General features: G+C 35.4%; 1 protein-coding gene and 1 pseudogene across 1 annotated transcript; both read right to left on the reverse strand.

The window, feature by feature from the left end:
* Positions 1–390: 390 nt before the first annotated feature.
* Positions 391–1,352, reverse strand: LOC141545603 (olfactory receptor 10Q1-like; annotated as a pseudogene).
* A 13,302-nt stretch (positions 1,353–14,654) lies between these two features.
* Positions 14,655–24,589, reverse strand: LOC141547548 (olfactory receptor 5B2-like). Its single transcript, XM_074275937.1, has 2 exons — positions 23,684–24,589; positions 14,655–14,699 (listed from the first exon to the last, which is right to left on the reverse strand). Exons 1-2 carry the CDS (start codon positions 24,587–24,589, stop codon positions 14,655–14,657), a joined length of 951 nt encoding a protein of 316 aa, XP_074132038.1.
* Between the last annotated feature and the right edge of the window lie 1,965 nt (positions 24,590–26,554).

A 26,554-nucleotide genomic window follows, 5' to 3' on the forward strand; every position in this document is an offset into this window, starting at 1 on the left:
AGGAGATTGGGAAAGAGAAAAATGGTGAGAGAAAAGTTGTTTGTCCTTTGTTCTCAAACAGAATGATAGCCAATAGAACTCATGTACTTGGAAATGGGTACATTATTTTAACAACAATCGTGTAGATATTAGAGAGTAGATTCTAGAGTTGCAGAAATTGGAAAAAAACTCAAAGAATATTTAATAGTAGTCCATACTTGAGCAGATATTCCTTTCACAATATCTCTAGCAAGTGATCATTTAAACTCTCTTTATGTTCATCATAATGCATATGGGCAGACATAGTGTATTTCAGAATAGAAGATGCAATTGTAGAAAATTTAATATGTGTGAATTTATACATTGGAATTAGTTCTTTTTCCTGTCTTCATAACTCTCTATTTCACATCTTCATGGAGGTTCAGAGGCTGCTGTGCAGCTCATGGATTTTTTCAGTGCATCTTTGAAATCTTTATTCCGTAGGGTGTAAATGATGGGGTTGAGCAGAGGTGTGACAAAGGTATAGACCAAGGCAAGCTGCCGGTCATCATCCTCTGAGGTGCTGGACTTAGGACGCATATAGACCAGGATGCCACAGCCATACTGCAGTAGGACCACACAGAGATGGGAGGAGCAGGTAGAAAATGCTTTCCGGCGCCCCTCTGCAGAGCGAATTCGTAGAATGGTGTTGGCGATAAAGATATAGGAAATGGAGATGAGCACAAAGGGACAGTCAGAACAAAGATGCCCATAATAAACAGAACAACTTGTGGCACTCGAATGTCACCACAGGCCAGACGTAAGACAGGTGGGCATCACAGAAGAAGTGGTTGATCTCCAGGCAGTGCCCACAGAAGGGGACGGTGAAGATCAATATTGTGAGTTGCAGATTAAGGTAAACAGCCAAGCCCAGGGAGACAACCATGAGTTGGACACATCGCTTCTGGGTCATGATGAGGGTGTAGTGCAGGGGATGGCAGATGGCCACATAGCGGGTCATATGCCATGACGGCCAATAAGAAACAGTCGGTACCACCAAGGGTGCAAAAAGACAAACATCTGAGCTGCACAGCCAGCAAATGAGATGGGTTTTTGAGACTCAAAGATGTTGGAGAGCATCAATGGTACCACAGCAGTGGTGTAACAGATCTCTATGAGGGACAGATTAGACAGGAAAAAGTACATGGGGGTACGGAGGGATGTGTGGGTATACACGGCCCAGATTATAGCGGTGTTACCACAGAGGGTCATTATGTAAAGAAGGAGAAGAAGCAGAAGAGGAGGGCCTGGATCTTGGGGGAGGTGGTGAACACTCGGAACACAAACTCTGCAGTAGCAGACTGGTTAAGATGGAAAGTATTGGGAGAAGACATTTCATCTGCCAAAGAGAAGTACAAAGTTAAAACGAATTACCAATAACTGATTAGATAAAATAAGAAAACGTTTTATTCTTAGAATGGTAGAATCATAGAAATATGGAGATTTGAGGATCTTTAAAAGATGACTTTTGATAAATCTCTTCATCTCTATAGCTTTTAGTATTCTTATCTACATAACATTGGGATTGAAATTTAATGTCTAAGATCTCCTCTAGGATGAATATTCTATATTCTACATTCTAGTTTCTCTTCCAATACCAACATCCTATATATTTTTCTCTAAAGCCAGCCACCTGGAGTTTCTTTGGCACTTATTTTATGCCAAGTCTTATACTAAATGCTGGGGATACAGAGAAAAGCAAAAAACTAGTTCTATTTTTAATGAGCTCACAGTCTAATGTGGAAGCAACTATATATAAAAAAGATATGTGCAGGATAAATTGATGGTAGGCTCAGATATGAGGTGGTAAGAACCTGACCCAAAATGTGGCCATATAAGATGAGAAGAGAGAGAATGTCCTAGAGATGCTATAAATTGTAACTATGATAGCCCTGGATAACTGATTGAATATAAAATTTGTCTTGCAACTTTGACATTCAATGTTTTAAAGTTATTTTTTGGCCCTAATGTTCTCCGTCTCATGTTTGAAGATCCTTTCTAGTTCTTAATTCTACACTCACTATTCTAGAGTCTTCTTTCAATTTGAGAGACATTTAACGGTCTCTTTCAGCTCTGATATGCTTCAAATATAACATTATTCCATTATTTCATAATCATCGATGAAATATGTAAATTGTCATAGGATCCTATATTTAAGATGTTCAGGAATTCAGAAACCATTGAGTCTATTATATTTAAGAGATGAGGAAGCTAAGATTGAGAGAAGTTGTATGACTCATCTCAGTTTACTCAGCTGGTTTACTGAAGCAAGATTTGAACTCAGCTCTTGACTCTAACTGCAGTATGGTATCTATTGCATCACTCATCTCTGGTGCAGTAGATGGATCCTAAAGGATTTTTTCCAACACATATGGTAATCTATATGGGCTCACACAGCTGGTAATCTTCAGAGGCAATAATTATATCCAAATCTTCTGGTCTATAAACCTAGCAAGCTTTTTTTTTCCCTCAATAATATTTCATTTTTCCAAATACAGGTGAAGATAGTTTTCAACATTCATGTCTGTAAGATTTTATTAAACTCAATATGTTATCCACTCTTCCTTGCTGCTTCTTTTATTTAATATTTTTAAAATATCAGTTATTTTGTTATATCCTGATTTTCTTTCCTGGAGCTTATTATGTCTACCATCTAATGATGCTTATTGATATTTTTCTGTGAAGCAACCTTCTTTGCTTTATTTTGCTTTTATGGAAAGAAAAAGTGAAAAATCTGTGTTCCAATTCCACTTCATTCCAGGTGACCCAAGTCAAACTGCTTCCATTCTCAACCTTGGCTTCCTTATTTGTAAGATGAGGATAATGACACTTGTAGCTTGCTACCCACTATAGATGATGCAGTTATGTGGTTCAGTAGCTAGAGTGCTGGGCGTGGAAATTATGTAGAACTTTGTTCAAATTCTGTCCCAGATGGTTAGTAGCTGAGTGATATTGGGCCTGTTTCTTTGACTAACCTCTCTGAGTTTGTTTCCTCATATGCAAAAATAAGAATAGGAATGTTACTTCCTTCTTTTTACAGTGTTGTAATAAGGTACAAAATGAGGTAACATTTTTGAGCTTTGTAAACCTTAAACAAGTATATAATTATAATTTATTATGGTTTTGAGTATTCCCTAAACTGCATCTTTGGGATGACCCTATAAGAGGCTGACATTATGATGATATTTTCATGATTCATAATATTCAATGAATTTTGAGTGAGCTTCATAATTATTCAAAAAGAATAGCCATGCATCCAAAATGAATGAAAACACATGTCTTTCAGACAAATAATGAATTAAAAATTCACATAAATAATCCTTCTGCTTAGGGTTACCTTGTTAATATATATTAAAACTTACATATAAAACCATGTCTCCTATCTCTTTGGCCAGTAATATTTCCACCATAACAAACATTTAATCATAGGATTAATTGGAGAGAACTCATGTGAACAAAAAATCTTTTCTAGATATTACTCAGAGGTTTTACCAATAACCAAAATGCTACTTTTCCTGAAAATTTACATCCCTCCTTTGAGAGTGCAACATTATATTCTGAAGATTAAAAGTAAATTAGCTCTTACCTGGCATAAGCTCTTCTGCAGGGCAGCAACAATTCTAGGACTAATAGAAACAGAAGAACACATGATTACAGAAGAATTTTGGGCCTTTATAGCTGCTGTGCAACCCCCATAACTGAACTGTAAGAAGAGGAAGAGGTGGATGAAAGGATAAAAAAGATACGAAAGGAGAAGTTAGTAAAAATAATTACCAGTGATTATCACTTTACCTAATAACTATAATGTTTGCATTAAAATTTTCATGACCATCATCAAATTGAAAATATAGAAGCTCTGAGCAAGAAGGGAAGGTAGGAGCTACCTAGCTCTTTCCCCCCGTATTGGAAATAGAATATCATATGCAATATTCTTTAAAAGGGGTCCTCCATGCTTTATTTAAAATCCTCCAATGTTGGGGAACCTACTACTTCCTGAATCAGCTCCTTCAACTTTGGCTTAGGTCTAATAATGATAAGGCTTTTGATTATGGGGAGATGAGTTTTTACTCATTACTCCTTTTCTATCCTGAAGATAAAAAGTCTATTTTTTTTTCCAATAATAGTCCTTTAAATACTTAGAGAGCTATTATATTTCTTCCAAGTTGTTTAAAAGTATTTTAAAACCACTTATCTGCCATTATAAACTTGACTTTTGGTAGGCACTATGCTACTTACTTTCTCTGTGATATTGGACAACCCAGGTCTCATACTTGAGATCCAGTTATCTCCTCGGTAAAATGAGGTTTCTTTTGGTCAAACCAAATATATTTTCTAACTCCACTTCCCATGATCCTGGTTATTCTCAATGCCCTTCCTTCCATAAAATCTGCAAATAATGGGTGGGAAGGTTCTCCTATTTTTTGAGACTCCATTATGGACTTGAATCTCAGAACTTGGTTGTGAACAAAATCCCATGAGAAACTGAGATTTTGACACTACATTACTCTCGTAAGTATAATATTGCTAGATAGATGCAAAGAATAAAAGTATACTTAAGGGTAAGAGATACTTTTAGTATTCAAATCAAATATATATTCTATGTGACTATGCTTCGTATTCAAAGCGTGGTCACATGGAATAGAGATTTGATTTATTCTAGTTTATCCTACAACCAGAACTCAGATGTATGGACTGAAATTGGAGAGAAACAGATTTGAATATTTGGAACTTGTGTAGTTGTGTCCAACTCTTGTGACAGTGTGTGAATGCACACCAATGTTTTTCATGGGGTTTTCTTTGTAAAAAATACCATAGATAATTGCCATTTCTTTCTCCCATGGCTTATGGCAAAAAGAGATTACGACATTTGCTTGGGATCACATGGTTAATAAGTACCTGAGGGCAAATTTGAATTCAGGTCTGACCCTAGGCCCAGAGCTCTATCCAATGGGCTACCTAGTTACCTTTGGAGAAATGTGTCTAATGCCATCACTAGCATGAGAGGAAGCGATTTGTAAAAAAGAAAGAAATTTACACCTTAACTTTGCTATTATTTGGAGGGAATAGCAAGGTGTATATGGTAGATTTGCAATTTTATATGCTATCATCTTTTTGTTATAATGTTTTATGGTCATCCTTATTTTGTTCTGTGAATTGGAAATTAAATAAATTAACAAATTTAAATATGTATATACATGCATATATACATATACATATGCATTTATGTGTTTGGATATATGTATATATATATATACATATATACCTACACATATATGTATGTATTTAAAAAATAAGGGATGAATGGCTAATGATCTGGACTGAAAGAGGGAGGAATTATATTAAAAAATCTTGGATCCATTGATGTATGACAACACAAGCATTTCTCTCATGATCAATTTACATCTGGTGATTTACTGTTGCTGAATTTCTAGTTGGTTCACAGATGAAGACTCTTGTCCCAGCTAAATTCCTTAGCTCAACATACTTAATCAATATTGAAAATGCAAAAAAAGGAGTTGGAAAAGCTTCCTGGAACTGAATAATTCCAAATTATATATAAAAAACTGGTGACCATTTTTGAGAGATTTTTTTTTTCAAGAAGATTTCTGTTCATATGTGAGTTGCCTAAGAAGATCTCTATATCCCTTTCTATCAAGAAGTCTGCATAATTCTATGAAGTAAAAGTGTTCAAAGGGAAAAAAAAAAGAAGTAATAGTATGATTATTCCCAGTTTGAAGCAGCCTGGCAAATTCACAATATCAAATAACAATGGAAAGCTCTTCAGCATTAAGATTTACTACTTTTATGCATAGATGAAAAAAAATGAGATCCCGATAAGTGTAATAATTATCCTGAACTAGTTTCAGTTGATGGTTCAAACTTAGGTTACCTTACACTCATTTCTCTCTCTCTCTGTCTCTCTCTGTCTCTCTCTGTCTCTCTCTCTCTCTCTCTCTCTCTCTCTCTCTCTCTCTCTCTCTCTCTCTCTTTCTCTCTCTCAGTGGGGCAATTGGGATTAAGTGACTTGCCTTGCATCACATATCTTGTAAGTATAATGTGTCTGAAGCTGGATCTGCTGGTGCTCTATCCACTATACCATCTAGCTGTCCCATTTTATACCCATTTTAATGTGCTATTTGTGGTTTATCATGAGTAGTAACTATTTCTTTGTGAGAAGAGCATTGAACACTTAAACAGGACTATAATCCCAAACTAGTGATATGAACTCGAGATCCAGTTATCTCCTCGGTAAAATTAGGTTTCATTTGGCCAAACCAAATATATCTTCTAATTCCAATTCCCATGATCCTGGCTATTTGCCAATGCTCTTCCCTCCATAAAATCTGCAAATAATGGGTGGGAAGGTGCTCCTCTTTTTTGAGACTCCATTCACTGATGGAATTTTTTTTTTCAGTTTCATTGCCTATAAAATAAATGATATGTACTACATAATTCCTTCAGGGAAGATGCTAAGGTAGACTTTCTCTTATAAAATACATGAGAAATAAAAGACAGAAATTTAATTCCACTGATTAGTGAAATTTTCTTTGGGAAAGAGGAAGGCATTCTCTCCTTTGGAAGACAACTATATCTTTGTGGAAAGAGTCAGGAAGCCAAGGTTATTATCCCAATTCTGTTTACTAATTAGTTGTATGAACTTAAACAAAGCATTTCTCTTTTCTGGTCCCCTGGGTTTTTGCATAATGGATATACTAGATGACTACCGATATTTCTCCTAAAATTCTGTAATTTCATTACCCATATTCCTTCTGTTCTGCCTGCTTATAAGCCATATAAACAGAATAGATTTAGTGAGGCATGATGAGAGTTTGAATTGAATCATATAGAATCTTAGCTGTACCTTCCTAGTCCTGTCTATAGGACAATAGTGACTTCCTTATGATCAACACTGTGTAGAACATGGAATTCTATCCCCTCTCTACTAGTGGCTGTATTTTTAATCATTGTTCAAACCTCATAGTGATTAATAACAGATAGCCAATCTCAGAATTGGGCGTAATCCAATGTGAGAAGCTGTTCACTTGTGTGCAATTATTTGTGACCCCATTGACCATTTGGTCCATGGAGTTTTCTTGGCAAAGATACTGGAATGGTTTGCCGTTTCTTTCTCTAGTTTCTTAGAGTCACACAGCTAGTAAAAATCTGTGGCCAAATTTGAATTCAGGCCTTCCTGATTCTAGGATTCTATCCAGTGAGCCATCTAGCTGTCTCCTACCGTGAGAAGACAGAACTATAAAATAAAGGAGATGTCCTTTTGCATTTTGGACTTCTTGATCAGTCAATCTGGTGATTTCAATGAATTCCTTCTCAGATTATTATTTTCAATTGAATAAAAGAAAATATATTAGATTATAAAAAACAATGATACTGTCATACAGTTATCAAAATGTATTTTAAAAGTTTACAGCCCTCCTGGTTAAGAAAACCTAACATAGTAGAATGTTGCTGTTGGGAGTTCCTTTTCAAAGAATTCATGGGAAGACATGGGAAAGAATAACTTAGGAGTGGGGCAGGTAGGTGGAGAAGTGGGTAGAGCACCAGCCCTGAAGTCAGAGGGACCTGAGTTCAAATTTGGTCTCCAATACTTAACACTTCCTAGTTGTATGATCCTGGAGAAGTCACTTAACCACAATTGCCTCAGAAAAAAAAAGACATAGGATCAAAAAGTGTTGATGGGTTTGTTATTTATGCCTCTTCAGGTAATGTTATTCATCCAAAAGATCCCAGATTCATTGAAAGAACCTTTTAGGAGATTTCTAAAATCTAGCTTTAATGACCTAATAAAGCAGATGGATTGTCTGCAAATTAAAGTTATTGAAGGGCTCTAAACCCTAATCATAAGGGAAGTATTTTATGAATTTTTGATTTACATATGTGTCCTCTCAAGGCAGAGTTGTTAAGTGATGTTAGCTGAGACTGGATTGTAAGGCTGAAGGAGATTAACTATAGTGATAAGGATTGATATACTTTGCCCACTGACTCTTGCATCTGATGAAATTATAGCCCGATGAATGAAACTAGTCCAAAGTTCACTCAAAAAGTTTTGTCTTGGTCTACCCTAGAGCTAAAAAACAATTGATTAATAGGTATATATTGCACATTACTATATAATGGTCAGCATAGTGTATTGTTCCATGGGAGATAAAGGGAACAAGAAGATCAGAACTTTGCTCTTATTGATTCAGAATCATATAATATCTATGTTAGCTTACTTGCCACATTTCAATCTATGATCTCATGATCCTATGATCATGATTCATTTCTTTGAAGCAATAACAGCATTATTGCTACTTCTTTAGGCTACTAAATTCTCGGTTCCCAATTCATACAAATAAATGAAAAGAGCCAAATGGCATAGTCTTATCATCTTCCAGTGGATCTGATTCCAACAACCATCTAGGGAAAACTTCCAATTTGAAGGCTCACTTTTGTTCTGAGATCCTTCCTGGATAGTCCTTCTAAAGAACTCACCTCCTCTTTCCTTCCTCTTTACTTTGGGATAATTGCCAAGTATGCTGTTTCTCAGAAAGGAGAGACTCTTGGCCAGTAGACACACTCTTTATCTCTGCTTTCAAATTGGACCTTACAGAGATGAAAGTTAGGATTATCTTTGATGTCTCTAATTACTTTAGAATCTTGGAAACATTTTGAGGGTGTGGTACATGGGGGTACCAGTGGAGTTTCCTAGACCTGGGTCATGGATATCTGCTAAGCAATGGGAATCCTAGCAAAGACAGTCCATGGTATCTCCATTAACAGTCTAATCATGTCTGTTTCAGTCAGTTTATTAGAGAACTCTATGAGATTTCTCTCAGTGGAACGAGTCTCTGGAGTAAAGGGTTTTCCCAGTAGCCCATTCTAATTGGACTTGACTAGAAAATTGGTGGAAATTTTTTGAGTTAAGAAAAACAGAGACAAGCCTAAATGGCTCAGCAGAACTTTTTAGCATCAGATTATCTCAAGTGTGTTATTAAAACTCAAAGTTCATGTCTGGGGTAAGTGAAGAGAATATTTTTATTCTGCTCCTATTTTGGAATTAAACTATATTCCAGAAAATCTCAACAGTGGCAAATGATGGAGACATAAGTACATGGCAATATGGCATAATAGGCAAATCTCTGAATTGGGAGTCAGGAGACCTGAGATCACATCTCAGTTCTTCCATGAACAATTTGTGAGAACCTGGGGAAACCACTTAATTGTTTTACTGGAATTGCTGCTGAGATAACCTGGTTCAGATACTTCCTGAATGCCAGAAACACTAATTAAGCTCTAGATAATCAAAGATGAAATAAGATACTGATCTTGACCTCAGGAAGCAGACCATCTCAAACTGGTTAATACAGAGAGAGAATTACATATTTCTTTATGTTTTTTTTTTTAAATGACTGAGTTTTTCTATCATTTAGAATCTCTTTTAAATTTGGTTTTGGTCAGCTTCTTTATGGTTTACTTCTCCAATTTTCCAATGTTTGAAGTAACTAGATAGTACAGTGTGGAGAGAATTGTTTCTGAAGTCAAGAAGAACTGAGTTCAAACCAATTTTAAACCCTTCATGGTTTTTTGAATAGTTTTGTTTTCTCCAATTACATGCAAAATAAGTTTTAGCATTAATTTTTTTTTGCAAAATTTGGAGTTCCAAATTTTTCTTTCTTTCTCCTCTTTCTAAAATGATAGGTAAATTGATATAGATTATAAAAACATTTCCACATTATGAAAGAAGATTAAACAGATTAAAAAGAAAAAAAATAGAAAAAACAATAAAATAAGTGAAAAAATGCTTTGATCTGCATCCAGAGTCCATCAGTTCTTTATCTAGATGTGAATAGCTTTTTGCTTTGTGAGTCCTTTGTACTTGTCATAGATCATTGCATTGCTGAGAACTGAGTCATTCATAGTGTGATCATCACACAATGTTACTGATACTGTGTACAATATTTTCCTGGTTCTGCTCATTTTACTTTTCATTATTTCATACAAATATTTCTGAGTTTTCTGAAATCTGCCTGTTCATTTCTTGTTGCACAAAAGTATTACATTACATTCATTTATCATAGCCATACCCCAATTGATGGACATTTTCTCAGTTTCCAATATTTTGCCACAAAGGGCTGCCATTAATATTTTTTTTGCATAGGCAGATCCTTTTTTTGTTTAATAATGTCTTTGGGTTACACATTTAGTAGTGATTTTGATGGATCAAAGAGTATACATAGTTTGGTTGCCCTTTGGGCATAGTTTCAAATTGCTCTCCAAAACATTTGGATCAGTTTACCACTTTACCAATGGTGCATTAGTGTCCCAAATTTTCTCCAAAATTTGTATTTTCCCCTTTTTGTCTTATTAGCCAATCTAATAGATATGAGGTGGTATCTCAAAGTTGTTTTAATTTGCCTTTCTCTAATCAAATGTGATTTAGAGAGCTTCTTTGCTTAAAGATAGGTTTGATTTCTTCATCTGAAAACTGCCTGTTCATATATTTTGATCATTTATCAATTGAGAAATGACTTTTATTCTTTTAAATTTGACTCATTTTTCTATATATTTGAGAAATGAGGCTTTTTAAGGAAAAAATACTGTAAAGATTTTTCCAACTTTTATGTTTTCTTTCTAATCTTGGTTGCATTAATTTTGTTTGGACAAAAGCTTTTTTATTTAATGAAATAAAAATCATCAATTTTGTATTTCACAATGCTTTCTATCTCTTGTTTGATCATGAACCTAAAAGTCACTTCTCCTTTAAGATACCATTGTCTATGGTATCTTTTAGCAAGATGTAGTTTCCTTCTTATATCTTTTAATCAGGCATATTTTTGTTTTTACTTTGTCTGAGATCAGGATTGCTACTGGTGGTTTTTCTTAATTCAGTTGAAGCATAATAGATTCTCTTCCAGCCACTTACTTTTACTTTGTGAGTGTTGTTTCTGCTTCAAATATATCTTTGTAAATAATATGTTGTAGGATTCTGATTTTTGATCCACTCTACTATCCACTTTCACTTTACAGGAGAGTTCATCTCATTGAGATTCACAGTTATGATTTCTCTCTATCCTATTTTCATTCCTCTTTATCCTCTCTCTTCACTTTTCCTTCATCTCCTCCCTTCCTACTTTCTGTTGGGCAAAGCAACATATACTCATTTGGTTGCGTATATTATTCCCTTTCTGAGCCAGTACTGATGAGAGTAAGGTTCAATTGATGTTCATTGCCCACCCTCTCATTTTTCCCTCCACTGTAATAAGTCTTTTGTGTCTCCTTATGTCTTCTACTTTTATTTCATGGATTGACCATTTTTTCACTTGGAATATTAATTTTTCCAGGTTGTACTCTAGCGTCTTTACTTTCTGGAATAGCATGTTCCATGATCTCCAATCCTTTAACATTGTAGCTAGTCCTGTGTAATCCTGATTGTGAATTATTTCTTTCTGAACACTTGCAGTATTTTTTCCTTGACCTCATAGTTCTCTAATTTGGATATGATATTCATTGGAATTTTTATTTTGGGATCTCTTTCCTGAGGTGATCAATCCATTCTTTTGTTGCCTATTTTGCTCCCTGGTTCCAGGATTCAAAGCAGTTCTCCTCTATAATTTCTTGAACAATGGTGTCCATGTGCTCCTTTTGATTATAGCTTTCAGGCAGTCCAGTTTCTCTCTGGACATCTTTTCTTGGTCACTTGTTTTCCCCCATGAGGTATTTTACATTTTTCTTTCATATTTTCATTCTTTTAAATTTGGTTGATTGAATGATTCTTGATGTCTCAAAGAGCCATTAGCTTCCATTTAGCCAATTCCAACTTTTAAGGAGTTGTTTTCCTCAGTTGTTTTTTGTACTGCTTTTTCATTTGGCCAATTGTAGTTTTTAAGCAGTTGTTTTCTTTTTCCAAACTGTTTATTCTTTTTTCATAATTCTCTTGTATCACTTTCATTTCTTTTCCAATTTTTTTCTTCTACTTCTCTTAAATGAATTTTAAGTTCCTTTTTGAGCTCTTCATGAGTTCTTTCTGGATTTGAGACCACTTCCATTTTTTCTTTGGGGTTTTGCTCATAGGTATTCTGATATTGTCTTCTTTTTAATTTGTGTTTTAGTCTTCCTTATCACTGAAATAACTTTCTATGGTCAAGTTCTTTTTATTGTTATTGTTTGTTGATCTTTTTTTTTTTTTAATCTTTTCTTTTCTTTTAAATTTGAGCTCTGCTCCCAGGGTGGAAGGAGCACTGTCTTCAGCTTTTTGTATTAGTGGCTTCTGGCCCTGATGGTTTATCTGGTGCTGCTCTAATGTTGCTCCAAGGCCCACAGGGGCTTCATTGAGTGGATGTGCTGCAGAGTGTTGGTATTGTTGGAAGTTTAGGATTGTACGAGATGACAGCTTATTTAATACTTAGCTTGACTCCTACTGGTGATGACTGGCATGCACTAAGGCCAGTGGTGTATTTCTGTGTTTCTCTGGAACTACATTGAAGCATGTGACAATCTAACTTCTGGAGGATGCCTGTTTGCTGAGGGCCACATTGACATACATAGTGGTTCTCAGAGTCTACCAGTTCCCCTGGATATGCTGAGACATTTGGGGTATCCTGCTGTTTCTGTCTGCCCGCTCACCATACTAGGGCTCAGGATCTCCTGCAGATTTGCTGAGATGGAACTGCTGCTGACTTGCTGGAGGCTTCTTGTCTTAGACTTTTACCTAAGTGATACTGACTTTTTTTTGCTGATCTTCCAAGTTTCTTGTAATAAAATATTTTTTCACCCTTCTTTTGCTGGTTCTGCCATTCTAGGATTTGTTTCTAGGGGCACTATTTTATAGTTGTTTGGAGGAATATGGGAGACTTCTGGCAATTTACTGCTTACTTCACCATATTGTCTCCCCAAAGACTGGCCTATTTATATTGATATATTCAAAGATATATTGCTTATTGTTGTCTTATACATTTTTTAAAAGCCAGCTCATTTGACTCCAATGACATCTGTATAAAAACCTGGGAACTTTAAATATTTGGAGCTATCAAGAAATATCCAAGAAATATATGGGCAGACTTATTTACCTGGGACCCCTCACTATATTGCTGCATCTCTAGAGAGTAAAAACAAGGCAGAAACTTCACATAGTAATGAGATAACAAAATGTATGAATGGGATGTTCACTACTTTTAGAGTTGCCTCTTAAGAAGGGGGTTGTAATAATCATTCCATAAAAAGTATGTTATATAAAAAGGCATCTAGGTACCATTCCTCCTATTCTGGTATCTGGGTGCCTATGGGTATCAAATGTGAAAAAAAAATGTATAGTAAAAAGTAGTCGCCATCCTCTATTGTAATTTCCTGGGGAGTGATTGGATGTTTAAAAAAATCAATAATAGGAAAGGAGAAATGAAATAAAATTATCTTTTTTTCCACATCCTCAAGGAACTTTTTTTTTGCTTTTATATTTTATTTTATTTTATTGTCCTTAATCTTTTTTTAGTATATCTTTTTATTTACAAGATAGATGCATGGGTAATTTTTCATCATTGACAATTGCAAAACCTTTTGTTCCAACTTTTCCCCTTCTTCTCCCCACCCCTACCCCCAGATGGCAGGTTGACCAATACATGTTAAATATGTTAAAATAGAAGTTAAATACAATATATGTATACATGTTCATACATTTATTTTTCTGTACAAAAAGAATCAGACTTTGAAATCATGTACAAATTAGCCTGTGAAGGAAATAAAAAATGCAGGCGGATAAAAATAGAGGGATTGGGAATTCTTTGTAGTGGTTCATAGCCATCTCCCAGAGTTCTTTCGCTGGGTGTAGCTGGTTCAATTCATTACTGCTCTACTGGAACTGATTTGGTTTATCTCATTGTTGAAGAGGGTCATGTCCATCAGAATTGATCATCATATAGTATTGTTGTTGAATATATAATGATCTCCTGGTCCTGCTCATGAAATAAAATTATCTTATCATACTTTAAGGGCTGTAATAAAAAGAAAGTGATAATGATGGGCTTTTTCTGGCATCTTTTAATGAAAAGATTATCTCAACTCCCTTCTCAAGAGCAGCAAATGGGAGATTTATCACATCTATATTATTATGTTTTATTATTTTAAATTTAATTTAATTTTGTTTTCAAGTTCATATTCCCTTTCCCTATTACCCCTGCTCAAATGAGAAAGTAAGAAAAACAAAACCCAAGTCACAAATATGTTTAGGAAAAACAAATTTCACTTTGGGTATGTTGAAAAGAAAACAAAAAACAACAAAATCTCAATCTACACTCTGGATCTTATTATCCCTTTATCTGAGGTGAGTAGCATATTTTATCATGAGTTCTTTAAATAGTATGGTGATCAGAATTCCTAAATATTTAGGAATATTTATCAATTTGATGAGTGTGAGTTGGAACCTCTGAATAGCTTTAATTTTCATTTCTCTAATTATGAGTCACACCAGCTATTCTGACTACTATGTATGGAAAGAATGTTTCCAATATAAATAGGATAATATTTGTAAAGACTGACACATAGTGAGTGTTTAATAAATATATATTCTCTGACTTTCTTTTCCTTGAGAGACAGAGGGCTGTTTTATTCAGCTTCTAGTGACTATATTTATCCAGTCCAATAAACTAGTTAGCATGTAAAATGCCCAGGCTTGACAATTGCCCTTTAAAGTCCATTTCTACTCCAAGTCTATAATCTTGTATTATTCTTCTCTGATACCTGAAAAGACAAGCACATGAATGGGAGATATGCAGAAAGGGAAATTCACCTGTACAGCAGGAGTGCGATCAAGCAGATTTTTATTATTACATGCTCTCCTGGGCAAGATTTACAGAAAACAATGTAAATATAAGCCAAACATTTCCAAATGATACATACAAGTTGCAGAAATGTGTAAAGCATAACTGAGAAACTATATTTTAGAATCATTTCCCAAAAGTTCCATTATCTTAGCAACCATGAAGTGTCTGCCCCATCATTTTATTGAATTTAAGAAGTCCTTTTGAAGCTCATGGATTTTTTCAGGGCATCTTTGACATCTTTGTTCCTCAGGGTATAAATGAGGGGGTTGAGCAGAGGAGTGACAAAAGTATAAACCAAGGGTGTTGGGGGAGGGAAGAAAAAAGAACTTTACTTAACTTTATTATATATTTAAAAGAAATAGCAAATGGTACATAATCAATTTGTAGTTTTGTGTGCAATGATATTTTCAAAAATTCTATTCTGTTATGGAAATGTTCCTTTTATTTCATAAATTAAAGTGATTGGTTAGTTGTGGAAAAAACAAAGAAACATTCATAATTAAGCAAAGAAAATTCCTTTTGGGGGCATGTCTAAATAATGTATGTCTCATTGTACACTTTGAGTCCATTACCTCTTTTTCTAGAGGTGATTAGGATGCTTCATCTTCCATTGCTCAGAATTGTTGTTTATTGCTTTAGAAGTTGTTATTCTCAGTGAACAATGTTCAAAGACACTCTGATCAACAATGTTAAATCATGATTCAGGTGAACCAATAAAGAAAGCTAACCGTCTTTTGAAAGAAAGGTTTAAATAGGTAGAATGATGTGTGTGTGTGTGTGTGTGTGTGTGTGTGTGTGTGTGTGTGTGTGTGTGTGTGTGTGTGTTTGAATTGGCTTTGGCTTATATCACTTTTTTCAGGACTGAATATTTATTACTAGGGTTTTCCTCTCCATCACATTTTGAAAGAAGGAAGTTATGGCAGAGAGAAAATAGAACATTTTTATATATTTAAGAACAAAATTTATAGGAGAGGACTTTGGGAAGATGAAAAGTAGATCAAAAATATTTTGTCTCTCCAAATTTTCTTCACACAAAAAAGAATATCTGCCTAAGAAGGAATGTACAGCAGTGGGAATGAACAAAATTCAAGGTAAAGCTCTTATTCTCTTTGGACTGTCCCATCCCGTGGGACTCAGTCATTCGTGAGGAACCGAGGAAAACCCAGCCTGAAAGAGAATGGGCGAGAAAGAAGAGGGAGACCAAGCAGATTCTTGTCAAGGTCTCATTTATTGTTGGAAACAGCTCAAGTTATATAGGGCAGGGTTACGTGCAAGAAAGGGTATGGGGGGGACTGCAGGAAGGAGCAGACATTCCGGGAGGAGGAGGGGGAAGGGCATCCTGTGGTTACAATTCTTATCTGAGTCTCTAGGGTCATTACGCCCCGAGACATCTCCGTGGTCAACACAATACCATGGCTATGTGTTCTGAAGTGTGGGGGTCGTTCCGCTTCTCTAGCCACCTGGTCGCCATCTATTGCTCAATGCAAAGTTTATGGTCTGGTAGTTTTCCATGACTATAGTTCCCGTCACCGACATTGGACAATCTTTAAAAAAAAAAAAAAAAAAAAAAACCCAATAACAAAAAACAAGGAAAGATCTGAACTCCAGGAGCAAAGGCTCTGATTTAGTATAAACACCTCTAGGCCAATTCTGCAGAATCAGTAAATGACAACCCCTGGGGATAAATGAGGTTGAGAAGCAACCTCAGACTTAGAAACTGTCATTTCTCAGACATCATGGCGCTGGGATCTGTTGGCTGAGTAGAAGTTTAAAGGACCTTGTACTGTGTGAGGGACACCAAGTGCATTGTGCTGAGTAGGTACATCATGGGCTGGGTAGAAGGAGCTGGCACAAACCTGTACAAAATGCAGTAGCAGAGGGGCAGAGACATTGCTGACGATTGGTACTTGAAAGAGAACAGAGTCCCTGGTTTTAGTTCTAGCTGTAATTTGTAGCCATTAGAGGGACCATAGGGAGAAAGATCGTTTGTAGCTGAGGGTTTTGGCCATAATTTAGGATTAGTGAGAATATTCTAAGTTTGAGCCCCCAAGACAGATCTCAGAAAATAACAGGAAGAAGGACCTGAAATTTTAAGCATCATTTCCCGTACCTCAAGACTTGAACTTGATTACACACATAGTTGCTAAAAACAAGATAAAATACACAAACAAAAAAGAAAATGAGTAGGCAAAGGAGAAAGAACCTAATCATAGAAAGCTACTATGGAGATAGAAAAGATCTGGGTTCATATTAAGAAGATAATGGAGCTTTAAAAAAGCCAAATGTCAAATGGTCCCAAGCATAAAGAGGAAATGGACTTTAAAAAGTCAAGCAACTTGAAATAGAGAATCAAAAGCTTAATTAGGCAAGGAAATAATATCTTGAAAGCTATAATTGGGCAAAGGAAAGCTAATGTTCTCAGACACCAAGAAATAATAAATCAAAATGAAAAAAGAAGTGAAATATCTCATCAGAAAAAACAACCGACCTGGCAAACAGATCAAGAGGAAAAATATAAGAATATACTACCTGATAATAATGATACAACAAGAAGCTTGAACAATATTTTAAGAACCATCAAGACCTAAAGTTCTAGAACAAGAAGACAAAACAAAAATAGAAAACAATCCACCAATCACCTCATGAAAGAGATCCCATGATGAAAATTTATAATAATATAATAACTGTATTTCAAAGCTTCAGGTTAAGAAAATATTGGAAACAGTGAAAGAAAACAATTTAAATGTCATGGAACTACAATAAGTATGCACAAAACTTAGCATGCTCTGGATTGAAGAACTGCAGATCTTGGAAGAATATGTTTTGTAGAGCAAAAGAGTTTGGGTTACAACCAATGGTAATTTACCCAGAAAGTTTAATCCTAAATAAAAAAAAATGGATATTTAACAAACTGAAGGACTTTCAGGTATTTGTCATATAAACAGTAGAGCTTAAGGGAAAATTCAACATATAATATCCAGGAGAAATATAAGGTAAACATTGAAGACAATTATAAGGGAATCAATAAGGACAAGTTATTTACTTTGTATATGTGAAAATATTGGCAGTACTCATCCTTATCATCATTATTTGAGTAATTTGAAAGAGAGGCTTGGTCTGAGCTAATTCTTTAAAAAAAGTGTATAGGGAGAAATAAAAAGGAATATTTATTTCACACAAATGAGGCATAAAAGAAGACACTGACATAAAAGAAGCTAGTTGTGGGAAGGGTGGGTAGTGCTAAAATCTTATTCTCATGGGTAATGGGTTAAAGAGGGAATAATAAACATTTAGAAAGATTTAAAAGTCTAAAATCAGAAAGAAACATAAGACAAGGGGATAGAATGGGGGAAAGGATAAGGGAGGGGACTATTGGAGGAGTGGGTAGGTTAAGGAATAAGAGGACAATATAGAGGTTAGAAGTAAAGAGAGGAGTGAGGAGTGTTAGTAATAGGATGAGAAAGATAGTGAGAAAAAATAGGAAGGAGGAAAGAAAATACTCAGAAATGAATGGGATGAATTTACCTATAAAGTAGAAACTGATAGAAGATAAAAAAATTGAATTCAACAAAATGATGCTTTCAGGAAATGCTAGAAAAATGAGAGATATACACAAAGATAAAATAATGTTCAGGAGTAGAATTTATTATATAAAAAGCAAGAGTGGCAATAATGAACTTAAAGTTGAAGCTAAAATAGATTCAACTAAAAGAGGGAAAAATAGAGATACTACAATGTCAGTAATGTTATTTAATATTGTTTTAGACCAAATAACTAGGCAATTTAAAAATACTTGAAAATATACCTGCCAAAATAGACACAAGAACTATATAAACAAAATGTAAAACACTGGTTTAAGCTAACTCTGTGATTTACTTTCAACAGAGTTCATCAAGAGGGTGTGTACAAAGGACCTTGTTTGGTCAAGCTCAGGACACATTTTGCTTTCTAGGCCTTAGTTTTGAAAAGCAAGATATTTCCTAATATTAAGAGAAAAAGAGAAGTGAAAAGAGAAAAATGGTCTTTATGTGGGGGTCCTCATTGGCTTTAAATAGAACCTAGACACTTTGAAATAAGAGGCCTTGCACAGAAGGTGATCTCGTCTTTGAGGTACATTTGAGGATGGAGGAAAGATGGTGTACACATGAAGTAAGGACATTGCCGAATAAATCCTCTTTCAGTGTGTTGATTGAGAAGTATAATAGATGGGGATTCTGGGTGTCTCTCCATTTTAAAGCACTTACCAAAGTGCATGTCACATAGTAAGTTTTATATATATGTTTACCTATTATTATTTTAAAACCAAACAAAAATGGCTCCTGGTGTCTCCATTCATAGTTTAGTAGTTTTATTTCAGCTAGATGACTGAATTATTTTTGCAAGTGTTTCAGTACAATGGACAAGAATTTTCAATATCTCTCTATAAGTGAATATTATCAGAGACTTTGAGAAAATTTTCACAGTTGAAGATAACATTAATGTGCAATTATATCAATATTTAACAAATCATCTCTTAAATCGATCTTTCTGCCCCACTCTCTCTGGTGACCCTCAATCTTACATCTTTAACTACCTTTCATATATCTTAAACTGAATGTCAAATAGACATCTTAAATTCAATATTTCCATAATAGAACTCTTTATCTTTCTCTTAAATCCTTACCTTCTTATGTTCCCTATTACTTTTTAGGGTAATATCATCCCCCCAGTTCCTCAGGCTCACAACTTAGAAGTCATCCTGGACTTTAAATTCTCTCTCAACCAACCCCATTTAAGCTGTTATCAACACCTTTCACTTTCACCTTTGCAACATGTCCTAAATATATGTCCTACCTCCTTCCCTTCTGACAATATCACAGCTCTAGTGTAAGCCCTCATAGCCTTAGGTCTTGATTATTTCATTAGCTACTTCTGGCTCCATCATAGTACTCCCCTAGTTACTTCCTATTGCCTCTAAAAGGAAATATAAAATGCTTTGACAGCCAAATGTCTTTATTACCTGCCCTCTTACAGTTTTCTTAAACTTATATTTTTTCTTAAACATCTATTTTTCAACCCAGTGACATTGATTTCCTGCACCTTTCAGTTTCGGGCATCCTCCTTCTTTCCCTTCCTCCCTTTCTCCCTTTCCTCCCTCCCTCTCTCCCTTTCCTTCTTTCCTCTCTGCCTCTCTCCCTTTCTTTCTTTTCTCCCTCCCTCCCTCATTTCTCTTCCTCTGTTCTCCCTCCCCATTTTGAAAGCTCTCTTTTATCCTCTTTGACTCCTGGCTTTTGTCTCTTTAAGTCCCAACTAAAATCCTACCTTCTACAAGAAGTTGCCCTCAAAACTTCTCAATCCTAGTGCCTTAATCATTTCCTGTTTATTCTGTATAAATTTGCTTGTATGTTGTCATTTCTACCTCCCCATTAGATTGTAAGTTTCTTCAGGGTAGGAACTGCCTTTTGTTTCTTTTTGTATCCTTAGTTCTTAGGACAGTATTGGACATTCAATGATTATTTTTAATAAATTAATATTTACTTCAGATTTACTTGATGGAAATCATAGCTCCAGTCCAAGGACCAATAGGAGGAAATAGGGATGGATAAAAGGACATTTGCTTAACAATGGCTACACAGATACAACAAATCCATTTCACTTTCAACTCTTCAATCATCTCCTCCATAAATTGTTTTCTCACCACAGAGAAACTTTATCTCTGGGACTGTTCTCCTGAATGGGGACTTCTTTTCCTTAACCACTCTTTTATCATCATTTCCTATGCCCCTCTTTTCCAAGGCCTCACTAAATATTCCTATTCTCTTCTGACCAAAATTTCCCCTCTGGCCAATATTCTCTTTTATATGTTTTCTTCCTCCCCACGCCAGAATGTTCAATGTCTAATACCTAATTTGACATATCATAAATACTTAATAAATGAATTTCCATTAATTATTAATTCATTAATAAACGCAAAGCTAGTTCATGATTCTAAGGAATTTGTATTCTTTTAAATTCTATTTTTTCAATTATTAACCATTTATTTTTCTTTCCACCATCAATCCTTCTCCCATTGGAAAAAAAAAAGAAAAACAGAACTTTTTAAAAAAATAAATAAGCATAGTCAAACATGACAAATTCTGACATTTACCATTTCCTAAAATGTATGTCTCATTTCACATATTATTGTAATCACTTCTCTGTTGGGAGGTAGATAGGAATATTCATTATTAGTCCTTTGAAACAATGATTGATCTTTAGTTCTTTAGTGTTCCAAAATCATACATTTTTTAAAAACAAAGTTGATGTTATAATATACATTTTTCTTCTGGTTCTGTTCATTTCACTCTTTCTCAGTCTATATGTATTTTCCTAGATCTTTCTGAAATTTTTTCATTTTTAGCACAACATTGTTTTATTATATTCATATAGTATAATTTAACTATTCTCCAATCAATTGGTACTCCTTTAGTTAACTGCCTTTTATCACAACAGAAAGAGCAGTTATGTTTTCATAATATAGAAACTTTTCCTCTTTCTCTGAAATCCTTAGTATTGTAGGTCAGAAAACATGCAGAAATCAGTAACTTTGGGAGTATAATTCCAAATTGCTTTCCAGAATGGCTGCACCAAGTTACACTGGAGATTATATTCTGATGGGAGAATACAATGTGCAAAGCCTTGTAGTGGTTCCAGAGATGGTCGTTGTAAAGGAGATGATTAACATATTTCATACAGAATCAACAGCAGAATTTATTTGATTAAGTATAGTTCCAAAGGGCAACTAGGTAGCACAGTGGATAGAACAGTGGTACTTAAGTGAGAAAGACTCATCTTGCTAAGTTAAAATCTGACTTCAGACATTTACTACTTGTAGTCACTTAACACAGTCTGTCTCCATTTTCTCATCTATAAAATGAGCTCAAGAAAGAAATGACAAACCATTCTAGTTTCTCTGCCAAGGAAACTCCAAAAAGAGTCAAGAAAAGTTGGACAAAATTGAAAATTAATGTACTACAATTTTTTATAGGGAAGCTTTCTGTTATAGTAGAGGTTAATGAACTGGAAGAGATATCTCAATGGAACCTCAAGAAAACATTTATTGGGGAAAAAGGCTGCATAACTGTATAATCCCTGAGTGTTAAATGGATTTATTCAAATGGTTTTATTTTTACCTCAGAGAAAATATAAAACTATCATTGGAAACTGTGAACAGAGAAAGCATAAATAATTTAAATAGTGCAGTTCTGTTAGATGGGACCTGACCTTAGGTCAACATTTGGTGACATTATAGTGCCATTCTTTCCATTGGTACCAAATATAAAGTCTCTTTCAGATCCTTAGCACTATTTTGTGGACTACAATCACCTCTATGGCTGAAGAAGCAATTTCCTTCCTATCTCATTTACCTTTTTTGAGTAACTATTTGCTTTGTAAGTAGCACTTTGTAAAGGCCACAAAGACAATATTTTTCTTGTTAAATGGAGAACACTGGGGAAAGTACATAGATAACCCCAAGTAGCAAACTACATCACAAAACACCCTTTTCTTTCTTAGAGGTTTATCTCCTTACTATTAGAATTTGTCTTTCTCCAAACTGGGCTGAAAACATGACTATATTTCTGCTTCTTACCAATCTATAGGATATTTTCTAATGCCTCAGATGCTATCAACTTTGAAGCCAAGCCAGAGATTCATTAGTCACTCATGTATGGCTTCTGCTATTCAAAGGAAACACAAAACCAGAATGCGACTGAGAATTTGAAATGCAGGAAGTTCCCTTGGTGGGGTTTGAGCACATAGAGTCATGTGGTTTTATAGCAAATTACAGTTAACTACTATTTGTGGGAATCATAGTGACCGATTTCCCTCCACATAGTTTGAATGCAGGTCTTGATCAGATGCTACTGTCTTTTGGAGGTAGAAAGGAAGTGTAAGTGGGATATATGAAGCAAGGATAAAAAGAGACAAAAAGAGACAGAACTAAGCAAAGTTAGAGAATTAGAGAAAAAAAAACAAAGAAAGAAACACAAAGAGACAAAGATTTAGAGATGGAAAAACAGAAAGAGACAGAGAGAGACAGGAATAGAGAGTCAGAGAAAGAGACAAGAGAGGAGAGGGATATGGAGAGGGAAAGGGAGATTGAGACAGTCTAGCTCTGTATTATGGATTTGTTAGGGGAGGGAACAGTAGCTCATTATTTTGAGGTTTAGGTAGCCATGCAACTAGAAGCCACCTCTATCGTAAAAGCTGCTCTGCCTAATTGGATGGATAACTGGTCTCAGAGTCAAGAAGATATAGGTTCAGTTTTCTCTTCAGTTGCAGATAAACTTCATGATTCTGGGCAAGTCATCCATCTCCTCAGTGGCCACAATAATTCCCCAATACTGTACATTGCAGAGCAGTTACCTTTCTGCATTGGTAGGGATTTGCTCACCAAGAATTCCCTATACCATTGACGTTTAAATATCTGGATCAAAAATCAAAGTGACAGGCAGAAGTGGGTGGGATTGGACCAACTTCTCACAACTCCAAGACCATAGTTCCTCTACTGTTGCAGTCCCACATGGCCAGTACCAACCTTATCATTATACCCTCTACTGAAACAAACTGGACCACCTGTATCAGATCCCACAAATTAATGCTAGGGACTTTTTGAGGATCCCAAAGATTGGAACTCTCACCGTCTACATTCAAATCTTAGGCTTTTTGACTCTAACGGCACAATTCACTGCAGTGTATAATACTGGAAAAGACAGAATTGAAATGCAGAATATAAGAAAATAGACTAATTGGGAGCCTAGAACCCTCAGAAGGCAGACTTAGATTGCATTTTCTCCCTAGGATTAAGCTTAATGAAATCCTCTCCACCAGATTACTTTTTTGAAAGCACTCTTAACCTCTTTATTCCTAAGGCTGTAGACAAGAGGGTTCAACATGGGAATGACTGTGGCATAGAAAACTGATGCCATTTTGTCTGTGTCCATGGAATGGCTAGAATTGGGTTGTAAGTACATGAAGATGATTGTTCCAAAGAATATGGACACTGCTATAAGGTGGGAAGCACAGGTGGAGAATGCTTTTCGCCGGCTTTCAGCTGAGTGCATTCTCAGGATGGCAATGGAAATAAACAGGTAGGAAGTCAAGATGACCAGAAGGATAAAAAAGATAGTGAGTCCCCCTAAGATAAAGACCACCAACTCATTAAAATGGATATCAGAGCAGGAGAGAGCCAGGAGCGGGGGGATGTCACAGAAGAAGTGATGGATCACATTGGAACTACAGAAGGACAGGCTGAAGGTGCAGCTTGTGTGGATGCAAGACTGCAGGAAGCCACAGACATAAGAGCCAATGGCCAGGGCAGCACATACACTTGATGTCATGGTGGTGGTGTAATGGAGGGGCTTACACACAGCTTCATAGCGATCATAGGCCATTACAGCCAAGAGGTAGCTTTCTGCTGAAGCAAAAGCCATAAAGAAAAACATCTGTGCAGCACACCCATTGTACGAGATGACCTTGTCTCCTGTGAGGAGCCCAGCCATCACCTTAGGAGTCACAGCTGAGGAATAGCCAAAATCTACTAGAGAGAGGTTACTTAAAAAAAAGTACATGGGAGTATAGAGATGGGGATCCCAGGAGATAAGAGCTACCATCCCCAGGTTCCCCACTAGAGTGATGAGATAGATGATGGTGAACATTATGAAAAGGGGCACCTGAAACTCTGGATTATCTGTTAATCCTTCAAGGATAAAGTCATTCACCTGTGAGATATTCTCCATTCATGCCTCTTAGTGTTTTCATCAGTCATCAGCAGCAAAAGAGAAATTTACAGAAGAATTAACTCCATACAGTGAAGATGCACAAACATGCATAAACTATGGTGAGAGACAAGTCCAGTGTAAGAGTTTGAAGTGGGATCATTATAGAAATTGCTCTAGAACCCACAGATTCTATGATCCCTGATTCCTCTTGGATGGTTGATCCTCATGTACCAATGAAATAATTGATGATGTTAAGAAACTTGAATTCTTTAGAGGAAACAAAATGTAGAGAGATTAGTAGAGTAAACAGATCACATAGAACACATTTTTTTTTGGAAAAATAATAATAGCTTTTTAGTTTTCAAAATACATGTAAAGATAGTTTTCAACATCCATCCTTACAAAACCTTGTGTTCCATCCCTCCAAATTTCTGTCTCCTCTCCTTACCTCTTCCCTCCCCTAGACAGTGAATTATCCAATATAGGTTAATTCTTTCAAACATATTTCCACATTTATCATGCAGCATAAGAAAAATCAGATCAAAAAGGAAAAAAAATAGAAAAAAACAAGCAAATAAAAACAATAAAAATTGTGAAAATACTACATTATGATCCACCTTCAGTCCTTAGAGTCCTGTCTCTTTCCACAAGTCTATTGGAATTGACCTGAATGATTTCATTGTTGAAAAGAGCCAAGTCCTTCACTGGTGATCAACACATAATATTGTTGTTACTGTACGTAGTATTCTCTTGGTCCTACTCACTTCATGTAAGTCTCTCCAGACTTTTCTGAACTCATCTTGCTCATCATTTCTTATAAAACAATAATATCCCATTATATATATATACATATATATATATACACACATATATATACATATACATACACACACACACACACACACACACATATATATACCATAACTTATTCAGCCATTCCCCAACTGATGGGCATTCATTCAGTTTCCAGTTCCTTGCCACTACAAAATAGCCTGCTATAAACATTTTTGCACAGGTGGCTTTTCCTCCCTTTTTTATGATCTCTTTGGGATGTAGATTCAGTAGAGACATTGCTGGATCAATGGATGCACCATTTTATAGACCTTGGGGCAAAATTCTAAGTAATTTTAACACGATGCAGACTTTAGGAACTAGAAGAAATATGTCCATCCTTCATTAGTAGATGCTAATTGGTTGTGTGTGGAAGGAAGGTTAAAATTCCAAAAGCTAATGAGACCGTATTTAGGGAATTGGGTGAATAATTGGACACAGGGTTGTGTGGAGTGGAATGTCCTTGATAGAAAACCACTTTCAGAGAAGTTTGATTCAATAAAGACTATAAGAAGGAAATAAAACTAGGAAAGAAGATGAGAGTTAGACTTTGGGCACACTTAAAATTCAGTCTGAGAAGTTTATATTTATCCTAGAGACAAAGCCAATCAAGTGCTTGAAGTGGTCAGATAATTTAATAATTGTGGAAACTATTTTAGTAGTTATGGAAACCAAATAGATGACACAAGGTGCACTTTAAAATAAATGTATTATTTGTAATTTGATTGATATTATCATGGTCTGCATCACTTTATAAGCACTACATCAACATTACTGTGAAACAAAAATGTAATGAGACAGCTGAAATGGTTTTCTTCCTTTGGCTTATTTTGCAGGATATTTTAGCAAATTAAAATTAAAAAAAAAACTAGCAACCTTTGGTGGCCACCTGCAATGAGGAACATCTGGCACTAAGGTAGGTTGATCTTTGGCCAAAAAATACACTGTCCCTTATGAGATTGTATAACTTAGCTAATTTTTCCAGAATTTCTGTTCTCCTCACGTATTTTGGACTAGTTCCATACCCCGTAATGAAAGATCAGAATTGGACTTGAGTGGAACATATAAATGGGATACAGATACAGATATTTGATCTATGAAGACATGTTTTATGATACAAAATATTACTAAACACATTCCCAGATTATCAAA

Source organism: Sminthopsis crassicaudata, chromosome 6, assembly GCF_048593235.1.
Source record: "Sminthopsis crassicaudata isolate SCR6 chromosome 6, ASM4859323v1, whole genome shotgun sequence".
Classification (NCBI taxonomy): domain Eukaryota; kingdom Metazoa; phylum Chordata; class Mammalia; order Dasyuromorphia; family Dasyuridae; genus Sminthopsis; species Sminthopsis crassicaudata.